This window comes from Chiloscyllium plagiosum, chromosome 5 (genome assembly GCF_004010195.1).
Source record: "Chiloscyllium plagiosum isolate BGI_BamShark_2017 chromosome 5, ASM401019v2, whole genome shotgun sequence".
Lineage (NCBI taxonomy): Eukaryota > Metazoa > Chordata > Chondrichthyes > Orectolobiformes > Hemiscylliidae > Chiloscyllium > Chiloscyllium plagiosum.
The window spans coordinates 63151285-63170147 of record NC_057714.1 but is presented as its reverse complement, the minus strand read 5'-3'; the positions used below and the strand labels follow the sequence as shown (position 1 = coordinate 63170147).

Below are 18863 nucleotides of genomic sequence, written 5' to 3'. Positions count from 1 at the left end.
TGGACCCAACACCAACCCTTGCGGTACACCGCTAGTAACTGGACACCAAGATGAACATGTTCCATCAACTACAACCCTCTGTTTTCTTTCAGCAATCCAATTACTGATCCAAACTGCTATGTCTCCCACAATCCCATTCCTCCTCATTTTGTATAATAGCCTACTGTGGGGAACCTTATTGAACGCTTTGCTGAAATCCATATACACCACATCAACCAGTTTACTCTCATCTACCTGTTTGGTCACTTTGTCAAAAAAGTCAATAAGATTCGTTAGGCACGACCTACCCTTCACAAAACCGTGCTGACTGTCCCTGATCAGATTTCTAAATGGTTATAAATCCTATCTCTTATAACTTTTTCCAACACTTTACCAAAAACTGAAGTGAGACTCACTGGTCTGTAATTACCAGGGTTGTCTCTACTATCCTTTTTGAACAAGGGAACATTTGCTATCCTCCAGTCCTCAGGCACTATTCCTGTAGACAACGATGATTTGAAAATCAATGCTAAAGGCTCGGCAATCTCTTCTCTTGTTTTCCAGAGGATCCTAGGATAGATCCCATCCGGCCCAGGGCACTTGTCTATTTTCACACTCTGCAGTATTTCTAATACCTCTTCCTTGTGAACCTCAATCTCTTCTAGTCTAGATGCAAGTATCTCTGTATCTTCCTCGCCAACATTTTCATTTTCTATAGTGAACACTGTAGATAAAAATTTATTTAGTGCTTCCCCTATCTCCTCTGACTCCACACACAACTTTCCACTATTATCCTTGATTGGCCCTAATTTAACTCTCGTCATTCTTTTATTCCTGACATACCTATGGAAAGCCTGAGGGTTAACCCTGATCCTGTCTGCCAACAACTTCTCATGTCTCCTCTTCGCTCTTCTGAGCTCTCTTTTTAGGTCTTTCCTGACTTCCTTATAACCCTCAAGCGCCCTGAGTCTTCACATTTTGTCCTAACATAAGCCTTCTTCTTCTTCTTCTGGACCAGGGATTCCACTTCCTTAGTGAACCACAGCTCACGCGTTCTATATCTTCCTCCCTGCCTGATAGGTACGTACTTATCTAGGACACACCGGAGCTTTTCCTTGAATAAGCTCCACATTTTTTAATGTGCTCATCCCCTGCAGTTTCCTTCCCCATTCTACGCTTCCTAAATCTTTCCTAATTGCATCGTAATTTCCCTTCCCCCAGCTGTAACTCTTGCTCGGTGGAGTACACTTATCCCTTTCCATCACTAAAGTAAACTTGACAGAATTGTGATCACAGTCTCCAAAGTGCTCACCTACTTCCAAATCTAACACCTGGCCAGGCTCGTTACCCAGTACTAAATCTAATGTGGCTTTGCCCCTTGTAGGTCTGTCTACATACTGTGTCAGGAAGCCCTCCTGCACACACTGGACAAAAACTGACCCATCTATAGTACTCATACTGTAGTGATCCAGTCAATATTTGGATAGTTGAAGTCCCGCATGACAACTACCCTGCCTCTCTCACTCCTATCGAGAATACATCAATAGTCCTATTAATTCAGGAAGCGCAAGTAAGGAAGACTTATACATAAGGAACAGAAGGGATGACAGAACAGAAAATAGATGAAATAGCACAAAAGATAAACATCTTTCCACTTTTAGTCTATTAATCAAACATGGATACATGTCCTAAAGAAGATAGCAGATTTTAAGTAGCTGTAATGAAGGTTGGAGCGATTGTAACGAGGTCATCCAGATGGACCTCATAATAAGAGTTCCCTGATTGGACAAAGTTAACAGCCCCAATCAGGGAGCCCTGGCTGACATATATAAACAGAAGGTTAGAGATTCTGTTCACACTGAGGAAGCTGGGCCAGTGTAAGTACCATGCATGTGTAAATAATAGGTAATTTGGTGATGAGGTACTGCCCTCTGTGGAGTTATTTCAAAGATTACACAATAGACATTTCACGCTGTCAGATTGAGTTATCTTTCAAAGAATTTTGACTTAAGCAAATGAGAAAATAAACTATATTGTTTAATCGTAAAACATTCTCTGTAAAAGAAAATAGCCCTATGACCCAGGTCAAAAATAAGATCATGTTTTTATGGTTGTTTTTATGGCTGAGGCTAATGTAAACTTAGGCCTACAGATGTGAACATGTTATGTTTTTGAATTATTTAGTTTCGTAACTTTATGTAACTGGTCTATGTACATTAGCTTGTATGATCATTTTAAATTTAATTTTGCTTAGGCATCAACAGTTGTGGAATCACACATTGCTCTTGTAACTAAAAGATATTGATAGGCTTTGGAGAATCATTTCATGCATTAGGATATTTGGGATAGTATTAATTCACTTGAAGGTGATACTACATATTCCTAGATAGACTGTTATAGACCAGGCCAGCGAGGAGAAAGTGAGGGCTGCAGATGCTGGAGATCAGAGCTGAAAATGTGTTGCTGGAAAAGCGCAGCAGGTCAGGCAGCATCAAAGGAACAGGAGAATCGACGTTTCGGGCATAAGCCCTTCTTCAGAAAAGGGCTTATGCCCGAAACGTCGATTCTCCTGTTCCTTGGATGCTGCCTGACCTGCTCCGCTTTTCCAGCAACACATTTTCAGCATAGACCAGGCCAGCCCCCTAGAAACATTTCAAGAAGGCAGCCCAGACCCTAACTTTGCAAGTTGTTTTAAGCAGGTGTAAAATGGATATTTCAGGAGAAATTATGCTGGTCAAACCACTTTGTCTTAAACAAAACAGAGTTCATTTACAAGATTACTGAATGAAACACAAACAACAGAAAACAGAATAACACAAAACTTAACCTCTATTAAAATCCAACAGATCATTCCAACTTAATGATGCTGTTCCAAATACTTGCAACAATCCCCATAAACACCCCCTGGCACAAAAGGTAAAATCAAACACAGGTTCTTACAGGATAGAAGTCACAGAGAGAGTGAACCAGCCAGGACCTGCTTCTGTGGGTCCTGCACCCTTTTTCCACATTACTGTTAAAACCAAACCAAAGAAAGGTAAGCTGGGAGAACTGGCCACTCCCCTTTCATTGAAGGAGTGTTCTTTTTTTAAAAACTTGAAGGACTTCTGCCTGAGGCAGTATCTGTTAGCTATTATCAAATTAGCCCTAAAATCCTTCAATCCTAGACGTTTCGGAGTCTGTGTAGTTTGCGATTTCTCTGGAAAAAAAAGCCAAGAACAGCATAACCCTTGTTAAAGGTGAGCTTTGTCACAAGACACCTAATTGGCTAAATTGGTGCCACGTTGCTGATTACTAAATGGCAGGTTGATACAGACAAGCTGATATAAAAGGAGTGATTTTACAAAATGCTTGGATGGTAGAAGAATGCATCAGGAAACAGTAGGAAGTGATTGCACTAAGTTCACCATTACTTTTAAGGAAACCAGTTAGGAATTGTCATACTGTGGAGATGCCGGTGTTGGACTGGGGTGTACAAAGTTAAAAATCACACAACACCAACTTATAGTCCAACAGGTTTAATTGGAAGCACTAGCTTTTGGAGCGCCGCTCCTTTGTCAGGGCAACTACCTGACGAAGGAGCAGCGATCCGAAACCTAGTGCTTCCAATTAAACCTGTTAGACTATAACCTGGTGTTGTGTGATTTTTAAGTTAGGAATTGGGTATAGACACATGTTCAGAGATATAATGCATCACTGGAGTAGGTGGGACTCTGTCACAAAAACCTTAGGAATTTGGCATATACTGCCAATCTGAGATTAATAATATGTTGTCCATGCATTGATGAGCCAATTAGAGCTCAGGATGTCTCTGACCATTTACAGCCAGTTATGGATAGTAAGGGTTAATAAGTAATGATTCTTGGCGGTTTGGATCATAAGGTAGGAAAACAGGAGAACTTTACACAAAAGCAGAGAATAAGAGATATGTCCCCAGTCAGTCAATCAGAAATGCAAGACGGTGTCCCATAGTGGACTGACTGAAAAACACACTGCTATTAAGTATACTTGTTCTGACAAACTTAATAAATACAATGAAATTTCTGAAAACATCTCTGTACCTGGAATGTGCACAACAAATCAGGGCAAGTAACATTTAGATTGACTCTCCAAAGCTCTGTCCTAGGTCTTTCAAATAAAGGTAAGATGTAGAAGTGCTGCTGTTGGATTGAGATGGGCGAAGTTAAAAATCAAACAACCCAGGTTATAGTCCAACAGGTTTATTTGGAAGGAAATCATCTCCAAAATCATCCACCTTTTACTCATTACTTGCTACTTCATCAAAACAATCATATTGAATGCAATATCTATCAAGAGACAAACAGTATATTGAACACTTCCTTTATTCATACTGCTGCATAGCAGTAATTCAAAAAGCAATTTAAAACTGAAACCAGACATGGATTTCTTAAAGTGACATAGCACAGGAAATCTGCGTGAGATGGATTATTTGCTTGATGCAAAAATAGAAGATGCTTGAGAAACACACCACTTGCAAGTTCTCCTCCAAGCCACTCACCATCTGACTTGGAAACATATTACCATTCCTTCAGTGTCACTGTGTCAAAATCATGGGCATTGTGGGTCAATCTATAGTGGGTGGACTGCAAAAGTTCAAGAAAGCAGCTCACCACCACCTTCAAAAGTGCAACTATGGATGGCCAATAAATGCTGGTCATCCAGCAACGCCTACATCCCAACAGTGAATTTAAAAAACACTTAGCAGTTCAGGCAGCACCTGCTGAGAGAATTCAGAGTTAACGTTTCAAGTTCAGTGACCCATCTTCAGAACTGATATTAGCGAGTAGAAAGCACACACCCCATAAAGACTCTACTCCATTACCCAGTTTCTCTTGCTCCGTTACACCGGTTCTGATGATGCCACCTTCCACAGGAGAATTCAGAAGTGGCAACCTTTATCCTCAACCAAGGATTCTTCACCACAGTGTTTGATAGGGCTCTTAGCTGTGTCCGACCCAATTCCCACACTTCTGCCCTCACCACTTCGCTTTCCTCCAACCAACACTGATCGGGTCCCATGGTTCTCACTTTCCATCCACAAGCCTCCGCATCCAAAAGATCGTAAGACATCATTTCCTCCACCTCCAACTGGATACATATAATCCCCTTCCCTCCCTTGTCAGCCTTCCACAGGGACCGTTCTCTCCAAGACACCCTGGTCACTCCTTCTCCACTCCCAACACCTCTCTACAGCCTCAGGGCACCTTCCCATTCAATTACAGAAGGTGTAACACTTATCCAGTTACCTCCTCTCTCTTCACGTACCAGTGTTCAGGCCATACAAACCAAGTGAAGCAGTGATCTGTCTGCACTTTACATAATCTAGTCTATTGTATTCACTGCTCACAAAGTGGTCTCTCTTACATTTTTGAGGTGAAGTGCAGACTGGGAGACTGCTTTATGGAAGACCTTCATTCTGTCTGAAAAAACCACCCCATGCCTCCAGTTGCCTGGCTCTTAACACACCACCATGATTCCTGGTCAACATTTCTGACTTGGGCCTGCTGCAGTGCAAGCTTGAAGAGCAGCATTTCAGCTTCCAAGAGAGGCCTGCAGACTTCGGGGCTCAATATAGAGTTCAATAATTTAGAAACTGAACACCTAATTCCATGTCTTTTGTCCACCCTCAGACCCCAGGCCCTGTCATGAGATGGGCTGCACTCAGAACAGCCAACCCATTTTCACCCTCTAATGGTCCCAGTTATCAGGTTTTCTTCTTCCCTGTCTTAATATCAATCACCCTGTTGCCTGCCTAATTTTCTCTCTCTCTCTGGGCTCCAACCTCTCCTATCTGCTCACTCCTTTCCCAAACACCCCCACCCACCCCACAACCAACACTCCCAGGTGCTGCATATATAGCATACACCATCAGTTCTGAAGAAGGGTCACAGGACTCAAAATGTAATTTCTTTTCTCTCTCCACAGATGCTGCCAGACCTGCAGAGCTTCTTCAGCAATTTTTGTTCTTGTTTCAGATGTTTATTCACAGTTCTTGGTTTAAGCTTGGTTGCTTGATGTTTCTAATTATACTGCAGGATGAGTAGACAAATATTGATGGAGGCTAAAGTTGTTCATGAGAAAACGTACAAACTAATGCAGTGACCATGAAAACAATTATAATTATTCACAAGTCTCATTAACATGTGCAAATAGGGGTACTTGGATATCTCTGCCCATCACCCAACCTGCAGTAAGATGTAGTCTGCAAATAGTGTCTCAAAGTCAGTGTGATATAGTATTTAATGGAGCACTCGACTGCAGTTAAGTGCATAGAAACTTTGGCTGAAATTTACCACGCACTAAGTATGGGGGTGGACATCTTCTGTTGACAGGCTCCACACACCCACAATGAGAAAGCTCACTAGATCATGTTCAAAAAGACCACTTAAAATCTTTCCATTAAATCACAAGCCCTTGAATGTGAAATCCTGTACGATAATACTGAAATCAAAGAACAGCAACTTCTGGATCTTGGAGATCACTGCTGGATGCCTAGATTTCAGTAGTCTACATGGCAAGAAAACAAGTGTTTTTTGGTTGGGCCTCATGTGGTGGCAAACATGGGAAAGGGTCAGAAAGTCAGAGGGAAGTGCGCAGGTGGGTGCAGCGGCCACCCCCTAGCCATGCATTTCTTTTCCCACATTGCCCTAGATTGAGGCTAATCAAGGCCAACTCTAATCCAATGGGCACATCACCCTGGAAACCAGTCACATTTTCATATTTGGTCCAGGTTGATTCGGGTATGCAATTGTTTTTTTTTCATTTATTTCTGGGATGTTGCCTACGCCACCAGTTATTGCCTGTACTCAATTATTCTGGAGAATGTAATGGGGAGTTGCTTTCTTAAACCACTGCAATTGTTGGGGTGAAGGACACCTATGGTGTTATTACGATGGTCATTCCAGGATTTTGACCAAGTGACAATAATGAAATGGCAAAATAGTTCCAAGACAGGATGGTTAAGGTTTGGAGGGCAACAGGTGTTCATATTCATTTGTTACCCTTTTCTTTTAGATAATAGAATTTGCTGTTTGGATGGTGCTTTTGAATGCGCCTTGATTGGTTATTGCTGCACATTTTGTAAACAGGACATACTACTGCCACTGTGTGTTGGGGAAGAACAGAGTGAACACATTCTAGATGGTGGACAGGCTGCCAATCATGCAGGCAGCATTCTGCTGAATGCTGTTTAAATACTTGAGTGTTGTTGAAGTTGAACTCATCAAGGCAAGATGAGAGGATTCAATTACAGAGGAACCTCGATTATCCAGTATTCAATTATCCAAATATCAGATTATCTGGCAAGATTGCAAGGTCCTGATGCTTGGCTAAACTATGTTATCCGGCATTCAATTAACCAAACAAAATGCTCCCCGCCTGTGTTCTTCCGATAATCAAGGTTCCTCTGCATATTCCTGACTTAGGCTTTGTAAATGGTGGACAGTGTGAAGATAGGTGGTTAGCTTTGACCTGCTCTTATAGCCACAGTATTTATATGGCACAGTTTAGTTTCTGGTCACTGGTAACTCAAGGATGATGACAGTAAGAAATTTAGCATTGATAATACCTTTGAATTTTAAAGGGCTGTGATTAGATTTTCTCTTGTTGGAGATGGTCATTGTTCGGCACTTCTATGGCTGTTTTACTTGCCACTTAACAATTGCTGCATATGGACATGGACTACTTCTGTATCTGAGGAATCGTGAATGATGCTAACATTGTGCAAGCATTGGTGAACATCCCGATTTCTGACCTTATGATGGAAAGGAGGAATTGAAGCAGCTGAAGATTGTTGGACCCAAGGCACTACCTTGAATGGAGATGTCCTGGAGCTGAGATGAATGCCTTCCAACAATCTTCCTTTGTTCTAAATGTAGCTTAAACCTGCAGAAAATTCTCCCTCAATTCCCAACGACTCCAATTTTGCTAGGGCTCCTTGATAACACAATTGGTCAAATGTGGCCTTAATATCACCTCTGGTTCAGCTCGTTTGTCCATGGTTTTCATGATGTCAGGAGCTGAGTGGCCTGAACATCAGTGAGCAGGTTATTCTTTTGCAACTTCTGCTTGATAACATTCCTTCAATTTTCTAATGACGAGAATAGATTGACAGGGGAGTAAATTGGCTGCATTGGATTTATTCTGCTTTTTGCATACAGGATACATCTGGGCAATTTTCCACACTGTCAGGAGGACGCCAATGTTGTAGCTGTACTGAACAGCTTGGTTAGTGGTGCAGCACATTCGGAAGCATAAGCCTTCAGTATGGCTGCCAAAATGTTGTCAGAGCCTGTAGCCTTTGTAATATCCTGTGCCTTTAGCTATTTCTTGATATCATATGGACGGAATCACATTGGTTGATAATTGCAGGATGAGACAGAAAAGATGGATGCAAATAGTTCACCCTTGTCCTTTGCACTAATGTGCTGATCACTGAGGATAAAGATGAGAATATTTGTGGATCCTTTTCCTCCTGTTAGCTCATTAGTTGTCCACCACCATTCATGACTGGATGTGGCAGGACTGCAGACCTTAGAGCTCAGCTACTGGCTACAGGTTTGTCTATTGCATGCTACTTTCACTGGTTGTCATTGTTATGAAGGTGTAGGTGTGTACTGCACCTTTAAGAGAGAGAGGAAGCTGGCAAGGACTAAAAGCACAGAATGTGCTGAATAATCTAAAAATGCAACATTTGGTTGGCATAAATAGCTGGTGCTGTGTTTCCATGCAAACAAATTCAAATTCGGCCAGTTTAAATTATGCCTCAGAGACCAAAATCCAATCAAATTTGAATTTTACTGCTTGGGATGACAACAAACCAATGAAATGATCCAATGTTTTGGTGTATAAAATGAGACATTTTGAACAGTAGAGGGAAAACTGCAAAGAGCACCAACAAAATCAGACTGCTAGCCAAACAGTTCTCTGAAAGGTACCTGTCCATATGAAACGTTGTGCAGCAGAAGACTGAAGAAAAGACAACGCAGGAAAATACAGAGGAAAATCTACAAAGGAGAATCGACAAAACTGGCTGGTTTTGAAACATGATTATTTTTCGTAAATCTTAATCAGGACTTTTTTCTAAAATCAGACTAGTATTGTAGAGTGGGAGGTAGAAGATAAAGGAGATTAAGAGAAAGGAGTTGTAAATAGTTGTGGTTTTAATGTTCTCTGTTGGACTTAAAGAATAAAATTGTTAACTTTTACTCCAAATAGTGAAATCTGGAATAGTTCTTTGCCTCTCGAAATTTAACAGAGTACAGCACTAGGGTAGCTTGTGTGTGTGTCAGGTTTAAATGAGCAGAGGGATTTACCCCATAACAGTCATACAACTAGTCCTGTGTTGTAGCATCACCAAGTTGACACCACGGTTTCACGTATGCTTGTTGTTGCTCTTGGCATGCCATCTTGCTTTCTTCTTTGAAACAGCACTGATCTCCTGATTTGATGGTTATGGAAGGGTGAGGGATATACTGCGCCATGAGATTACACATAGTAGTTGAATAAAATTCTGCTGCTGATGTACAGCATCTCATGGATGGTCTCATGGAATTGCTAGATTTGTTCAAAGTCTATCCCACCAGCACAATGATAATTTCACAAAATACAATGGATGGTATCCTCAATCAGAAGATGGATCTACAAGATGGATCACAAAGACTACGTAGTGGTCATTCCTCCCAACACTATCACTAGCATCGGTGACAAAGTGATTTTTTCGCTCCTGTTGATTGCTTCACCATCTGCTGAAGATGCAATTGAGCAGCTATGCCTTTAAGAATGCGATAGATGATGTCCACTCGAGGACAGACAGTGAAATCCCCCAATTATTCTATACGTTCTGTGCCCTAGCTATCCTCAGTGTTTACAAAGTGGAGTTCAACATGAGAGAATACCAATTCAACAGCTGATGGATGGCGATAGTGGTAATGAACAGTACATTTCTTCATCCATGTTTGATTTAATGCCATGAGATTTTGTGGAGTCAATATTGAGGACTCCTAGAGTAACTCCTTCCTGACATACCATTGTCCTATTATCTCTGGTGAGTCTGCCCTGCCAGTGGAACAGAACATAGCCTGGGAATCTGATGATCACGTCCAGGACATTGCAAGGTATAATTCTGTAAATACAGCCACTTCATGCTTTTGCTTAACACATCTGTGGGACAGCACTCCAATTTTGGTGCATGTCCCCAGATGTTAGGAGGACTGTGCACAGTGGACAGGACTGGGTTTGCTAATGTCACTTCTGATGCTGAGATCAATGTACATGGTCTGTCTGACAGTTTTCTTTTCTTTTGGCTTTCTGGAGGTTTTGATACAACCAGAATTGCTTGCTAGCCCATTCCAGGGGCAATTAAAGGTCAAGCACGTCGCTTCATTAACTCACAACAATAAAGTATTTATTTTTGACACCTGCAGTGAATAGATATGTTTTACAGTAAGTGTGAAAATAATTATCAAATGCTATATATAATTCAACAGTGCTGCACAGATAGCAGGAAATAATGTGATTACATTACATAAAGTCAATGCTGTACCCTAAACATATGTGGAGGTTTTGTGCCCGAATGCCTAAGACACGCAACATCGCTTGCTTTAATGTAGAAATGGGTGTAGGTTTGGTTGGCTACTTACAACATCATATGCAGTAACGACTTTCTTCAGGACTTCTGGGATTACTCCTTGTGGCTCCATTGAAGGGTAATCATCTTTTAGGTTCAATATGACAATAGGTATATTATCATTGTTCAGAAATGTCGACAATGCCATAAAGCACTGTATTAGATTAGAAACTGGGGACAGGCCACATATTTCTTTGAAAGAAACTATTGCATTCTGAAAAAGGAAAATAAAGTAAAATCAACAATTTGAAATTGTAAATAACTTATAAATATCATTTTACATCCAAATCTTACTGCAAAGAATATACAGCCAGATATCAATTGGAATAATAATTTCATAAAGTTCTAAAAATCTGATCAGGACAATTCCCACGTACTGTATTTCTGGAGCCCAGGTCGCCATAAATCACAAAAGTCAAAAATACCTTCCTCTAGTTGCAGACAATTCAGTACAGAATAATCATAACATTACTATTATACAGTTAGACCTTGAAAGAAATTGATTGCTATTATTTAATTAATTATTATTATTTATTCATTAAGAGGGGGAGATGGTCATATAATAGCAACATTACTGGATTCAAAAGCCCAGAGTCATTCATGTATTCAAATCTTTAATCTTCAATATAGTAGCTAAGTGGTAAGGTTACAAGATGTGAAATCCAGAGAATTGGGAAATGATGAAAACGGAGTCCAAATCCCATTTGGTAGCTGTGAAATTTAAAATGCATACGGTACTAAACCTGGAACCATTATAAAAGTGAGAGAAGGTTAGTGTAGAACTTCAGAAAGATATCGACAAATAGGCGGAATGGTGGCAGATTAAGTTTTTTAAAAATTTTGTAACAGGATGAGGGTGTCGCTGGCTGGGCAGCATTTATTGCCCATCCCTAATTGTCCAGAGGGCAGTTGTGAGTCAACCACTTTGTTGTGGGTCTGGAGTCACATGTAGGCCAGACCAGGTAAGGATGGCAGACTTCCTTCCCTGAAGGACATTCGTGAACCAAATGAGGTTTTTTTTCTGCCAACTGGCAATGGATTTATAGTAGTCATTAGATTCTTAATTCCAGATATCTATTGAATTCAAATTCCACCATCAGCCATGGTATGATTTGAACTCGGATCCGTGGAACATTACCGGTGTCTCTGGATTAACAGTCCAGTGATAATACCACTAGGCCGTTGCCTCTATTAAGTTCAATAATAAGTGTGGGTGATACAGTTTGGTAGAAAGTACACAGAAAAACAATATAAAATGAAGGGTAAACTTGTAAATCGGGTGAAGGAGCACAGGAATCTAGATGTACAGGTGTATAAGTCATCAAAGGTGGCTGGTCAGGATGAGAGATGAGTCAATAAAGTCTACATTACCCTGGGCTTCATTAAAAGAGGTATGCAGTACAAAGACATGATAAAGCGATTATGATGAACTTGTTTAAGACACTATTTCAGCCTCAGTTGGACACTGTGCTTTCAGAAGGATCTGACGATCGGAAAAAGTGCAGAAGAGGTTGATGAGAATGGTTCCGGGGATGAGGAATTTCAGTTCTGAAGATAGAATGGAGAAGGTGAGGATGTTTTCCTTGAAGAGAAAGTTAAGAGGAGATCTGAAGCAACGAGACAATGAAACTTATTCTTGAGTGTTGCTAAAGAAAGCTAAATTTTGTTCAAGTTTTTCATCTTGTACTCACATCATGTCAATTAACATGAAATACCAAAGTAAAACAACATTTAGATTGTATGAAAAGTGATTACTGATTGATTGGCAAGTGTACATAGATTGATAGAAGTGTTGCCATTGCGAATATACCAGAAATGTATTCTATGGCTACACCAACATTTATTGCCCATCCCTAATTTCCTTTGAAAAGGCATTGGTAGGTTGCGGCCTTCTTAAATGTTGCAGTCCCCAAAGCATTAGTACATCCACAATGCTTTACGGGAGGGAGTTCTAGGTTTTGACCCAGTGATAGTGAAGGAATGGTGATCTATTCCAAGCCAGAATGGTGTATTGCTTGGAGGAGAACTTGCATGTGATGGTGCTCCCAGGCATTTGTTGCCTTAGTCTTTTAAGATGGCTGAGGTCACAGGTTTGGAAGGTGCTATCAAAGGAACCTTCGTGAGTTGCTGAAGTGCATCTTGTAGATGATACATAGTGCTATGTCTGTGTTGGTTGTGAATGGAGTGAATGTTGAAGGTGGTGGTTGGTTATGTGCCAATCAAGTGTGCCACGTTGTCTTCTTCAGTGTTGCAAGAGCTGTACTCATCCAGTTAAGAGTTGAGCATTTCATCATATTCCTGTCGTCTGCCTTATAGGCATGGCCAATTTGAACACAAACATGAGTATTTTGGAGAGAAGCCATTTTGGGAATGTGAACTACAAAGGTTGCGTGATAGATGAGATGAATTTTTGCCAAGGTAGGAAATCAGCAGCAGAATTTGGAGGCTAGTTAGGGCTAAAATTGGCTTATCAAACCTGGTGATGTTGAAGGTATGGATGAGCTTTTTAATGACAGATGGAATAAGACATACTGGTTTTGGATAATGTTGCTCAGGTAGTCTTTGTGATGGAGAGAATATGAACTTGTCATGTCACCTCAGCTCATCACCAACACGTACAGCATAATGCTATTTTCTAAACAGTTATATTGCTGTTATGAAACTATTCATTTGTACTACAGCTTAGCTTGAACAGACTGAATACCCGCAGAGGCGATGGAACTGAATTTGCTACGTACACTTATTTAACACTCCATGAGATGTGTGCATCATTGCAAGGCCAGCATTTGTTGCCCTTTCCTAACTGCCCTTGATCTGACTGGTTTGCCAGTTCATTTCAGAGAGCAGTTAAAGTCAACCACATTACTGTGGTGTAAATGGCAGGTACAAGTTATAGATAGTAAATTTCCTTCCCATAAGGCAATTTATGAACGAGAAGGGAAATTAATTGAATTTATTTGAGCTCATTGCCCCAGAGAATTAGCTTGCATCTCTGAAATACCAGGCCAGAGACATCACCACTGCACTATCATCTCCAGCAGCTGTAATTTTATAAGTACAATGAAAAAAATCCTTGATAAATATTTGACTATTCCTAGCACAGGTACTGAAACAAACTATACCATGTCTAATTACAAGCAGGCAGTGGAAAAAAAAGTTAAAAATCAATAACAAAATACAACAAACACTGGCCTCAGATCAGGTTGAAATTTTCATACAAACATCACTTTTTCCCAGCTGGCTTGATAATTAGATGGCCTATTATAGGTTCCAGCATATCTCCACCACTTCCCGCACCTTCGCCCTTGAACCCCACCTTCCACCTCCACCAATCTCCGGATACAGCACATCATTCTCCGCCATTTCTGCCACCCGTAATCAGACCCTACCACCAGAGATATATTTCCCTCCCCAACCCTATCAGCATTCCGCAGGGACCATTGCCTCCGCAATTCCCTTGTTTGGTCCACACCCCCCACCAACCCACTCTCCACTTCTGGCACCTTACCTTGCTGTCGCAAGAGGTGTAAAACCTGCGCCCACCCCTCCCCCCTCACCTCCATCCAAGGCCCCAAAGGATCCTTCCACATCTAACAGAGATTTTCCTGCACATCCAAACATCTCATCTACTTGTTGCGCTCGATGCGGTCTCCTCTACATCGGGGAGACAGGACACCAACTCAAGGAATGTATCAGGGAACATCTCTGGGGGACTAAATAACCCACTGCCCTGTGGCCGACCACTTCAATTCCCCATCGCACTCCACCAAGGTGGTGGAAGTCCTGGGCCTCCTCCATCACCAAATCTAAGCCATCTGACGCCTGGAGGAAGATGCTTAATCTTCCGCTTTGAAACACTCCAACCACATGGCATCAATGTCGACCTCACCTGCTACCTTATCTCCTCTCCCCCATCTCATCTTAGACCCACCTCCAACTTGGCACTGCCCTCTTGCTGTGTCCTACCTATGCATTTTCCTTCCCACTTTTCTGCTCTACCCTCCCCTCCAACCTATCACCATCACCCCCAACTTGCATCTACCTACCGCCTTCTCAGTTACCTTCCCTTGCCCCACCCCCACGGCACCCTTCCCCCTCCACATTGCTGATGAAGGGCTTATGCCCACAATGTTGATTCTCCTGCCTGACCTGCTGTGCTTTTCCAGCACCATACTTTCAGACTCTGACCTTTAGCATCTGCAGTTCTCGCTATTACACATTCTCAGCAAGAGTTAGAAGAGGGATCAGCCTGCAGGAAAATTTGTTCTACATTCCCAATAAAAGTATAGTTGGGCATATGAAAATACTGGATTTAAGGTTGAAAGAGAAAAGGTGACTAAAACTAATCTTTTAAAATACTGCTACTTTATACTATAAATATTTAAAATCTGAATATATTAAATAAAATAACAGAAAAAAGCTTCTATTTCTGTTCTATTATACAATAACTCTAGCAGTTTAACATTTGCTCAGAATGTTGCACAGAAAATTAGCCAATGCTTCAGTGTAGCCGGAAGTCTGTTCGATATGCATGTACCTTGAACGTACAGAATAAAGGCAAATTAAATGCCCTCTAGAATTAACCTACAACTGCAAAATTAATTATTACAACACAATCTCAAATTCAGCCAGTCCCACTGGCATCTGTAATGTGCAGAAATTCCCTAGCAGCAGTAAGACAGTCTTTGGAACAACACTATGTGTTCCTACTTTATGGAAAAATCAATAACTTGATAGAGAAATTATTGCCCTGTAGCACAAGGGATCCATTAAAAACTGCTGTACCATTAGTGAGTTGAAATTGCATTTGTAATTTGACTTTTTTTTCCAAAAAGAATTTCACTGTTCATCTGGAGTCCAATGCCTGAAAGGATGGTGGGTGAAGATTCAAAAATAATTTTCAAAAGGGAAGTGGATGAATACTTTAAAAAGAAAAAAAAGGGTAAGTGCAGAGGAGTGGGACTAACAGCACAGCTCTCTCAAAAAGCCAGAGCAGGCACAAAAGGTTGAATGTTTTTCTCTATACTATATGATTATACAAACTTCACTTTCAAAATAACTATTCTCAGTGTGGAAATGTTGTGCCATTTGTCATATTGATCATGGAACAGAAGAAAAGGAATAAACTGTTCAGTCTATCAAATCCATCCTGCCATTCAATAAGATCATTGCTGATCAAACATTTTAATGCCTTTTACTCACCCCATCACCATAACCCTATATCACAGGTAGATGGAAATGTATCAATTTTTACTTTAAATATCACCAGACTTTGCCTCCACAGCTGCCTGTGGCAGAAACTTCCAAAGGTTACCTAACTGTCTGAATAAAACTCATCTTGGACCTAAGTGGCATCCTCCTTATTTTTAAATTGTGCTCCTTGATTCTAGTCACTCCAACCAGGGGAAACATCTTACCTGCATCTTCCTGGTCTGTCCCTTTAAATATTTTGTAAGTTTTGACACTGCCTCTCATTCTCTGAAAATCTAGAGAATGCAAGTCCAGTTATCCCAATCCATCTTCATAGGACAATTCTGTCATCCTGGGAACAAATCTGGTGAACATTCATTGCATTCCTTCTATGGCAATAATACCTTTCCTGAGATAAGGAGGCCAATACTGTACACACTACTCCACATGCAGTTAACTAGGTTCCTATACAACTGAAGCAAGACTTCACTACTCCTCGACTCAAATTCTCTTGCAGTAAAAGCTAACATTCCATTAGCCTTCCTAATAGTTTGCTGTACCTCCATATTAGTCTTCAGTGACTAATCAGCAAGAACACCTAGATCCCTTTGTACATCTACACTTTTACATTTCTTACCATTTAGGAAATACTCTATACATCTGTTCCTCCTACTAACCTCACATTTTTTCACATTATATTCCATTTGCCATGTTCTTGTCTATTCACTAATTTTCCTGCAGCCACTTTGTATATTCCTCAAAACATACATTCCCACTTAGCGTATCATCCAAAAATTTGGAAATACAATATTTGTTCCATACCTCCAAATTAAAGAACTAAATGCTAATTAAATGCACCAACAAATACTTATAGATTAGTTGCTGGTTGATATTTACTGTGGCTGTCGGTAATTATTTGACAAGTGTTTAGAGCTTTTCATATTTGATCAAATTTGCCAACATCTACAGGCATGGTGTGGCAGCTACTCAAGCGCTCTGCTGGAATAGCAGGCATGAGAGGGTGAATGGACAACAGGTTCAGTTTTATTTTGACACAACCCACCGGCAGCACGGTGGCTCAGTGGTTCGCACTGCTGTCTCACGGCGCCAGGGACTCTGGTTCGGTTCCAGCCTCAGGCAACTGTTTGTGTGGAGTTTGCACGTTCTCTCAGTGTCTGAGTGGGTTTCCTCCGGGTGCTCCGGTTTTCTCCCACAGTCCAAAGATGTGCAGGTTCGGTGAACTGGCCATGCTAAATTGCCCGTAGTGTTTAGGGATGTGTAGGTTAGGTGCATTAATCAGGGGAAATGTAGAGTAATGGGGTAGGAGAATGGGTCTGGGTGGGTGTGGACTGGTTGGGCCAAAGGGCCTGTTTCCACATAGAATCCCTACAATGATTTCCCCACCATGGATGTCAGCAATCTTACTAATTTGTTGGAGGATGAATTTCTGGATTGGTGTGACCTCTGTAAACTTCTTTTCACACTGTAAGCCACAGCAATGATTGTACAAAGTGCATTTGTGTGACAGAAAGCTGAACGTGTACTGTAGCACTCAGATAATGGGGAAACTAATACCTGTCTAATGTGCCGTCATGGAAGATTTGACATTGCGTACATGATGCTGCATCTGATGACCTAACACAATTACCCACCATTTTGATCAAGGGGAGACTCAAGCCTTATCCCAAGTTGGTGCAAAATTTGTCTGTGCTTTTAAATATTGACTGACTTCTGACAGGTTCATTTAACCATTCATTTCATTCTGTATAGCATTATTTTGTAGAATGCCTCCTTTAAGGACTTGAGGTCCCTACAGAGAAATGCATGCAACATTGTCCTCCAGAGGGGCATGCCATATCTTGATCCCCACCCTGGCTATCTGGTGTTTCACATGTATATCTAGCCTCTCACCTCTCCCACAACATATTCACAGGAGCAGTATCTCATTTGGTAATTGCAAGTGTAAAATCAAATAATGGTGGACCACAACTCATGGTGTGATCATTCAGAAATCCTGTTTAATGCCCTGCAGACACCAGTTCAAAACCCATGACTGAATTAAATTCAAACTTAGTAAGCTTGGACTATGCCCCACTCTCTGCAACTGAATCCCCCATTTCCTGACCGACAGGCCACAATCAGTAATATCCTCACTAACATTCAACACTGGAGCCCCCCCGGAGTGTACACTCAGCCCCCTACTCTACTCATTGCATACCCATGACTGCATCGCCATATACCAGACTAATGCCATTTGCAAGTTCGCTGATGACACCACCATAGCCGGTCGAATCTCAGATGGCGACGAAACAGACTTGACGGGAGGTGGAAGACCTGGAAAAATGGTGCACTGAGAACAACCTAGCTGTCAATGCCAGCAAAACCGAGGAACACATTATTGACTTTCGGCGGGATGTTACTCATGCCCCCCTACACATTAACAGCACAGAGGTGGAATGAGTGGAGTGTGTCAAGCTCCTGGGAGTGGTCATAGAGTCATAGAGATGTACAGCATAGAAACAGACCCTTTGGTCCAACCCATCCATGCCAACCAGATATCCAACCCAATCTAGTCCCACCTGCCAGCACCCGGCCCATATCCCTTCAAACTCTTCCTATTCATAAACCCATACAAATGCCTCTTAAATGTTGCAATTGTACCAACCTCCACCACTTCCTCTGGCAGCTCATTCTGCGTGAAAACGTTGCCCCTTAGGTCTCTTTTATATCTTTCCCCTCTCACCCTAAACCTATGTATATCTTTCCCCTCTCACCCTAAACCTATGCCCTCTAGTTCTGGACTTCCCGACGCCAGGGAAAGAACTTTGCCTATTTATCCTATCCATGCCCCTCATAATTTTGTAGACCTCTATATGGTCACCCCTCAGCCTCCAACACTCCAGGGAAAACAGCCCCAGCCTGTTCAGCCTCCCCCTATAGCTCAAATTCTCCAACCCTGGTAACATCCTTGTAAATCTTTTCTGAACCCTTTCAAGTTTCACAACATCTTTCCGATAGGAAGGAGACCAGAGTTGCATGCAATATT

General features: G+C 41.4%; 1 protein-coding gene across 1 annotated transcript in view; it reads right to left on the bottom strand.

Annotated features, from left to right (window-relative positions):
- The window catches only part of LOC122549935 (inactive phospholipase C-like protein 2), a 131250-nt gene that overhangs the window by 64394 nt on the left and 47993 nt on the right, over positions 1-18863 (bottom strand). Inside the window, exon 2 of the mRNA XM_043690186.1 lies at positions 10641-10841. Within this exon, the coding sequence (XP_043546121.1) occupies positions 10641-10841 (201 nt within the window). The remainder of the gene's footprint in view (positions 1-10640; positions 10842-18863) is intronic.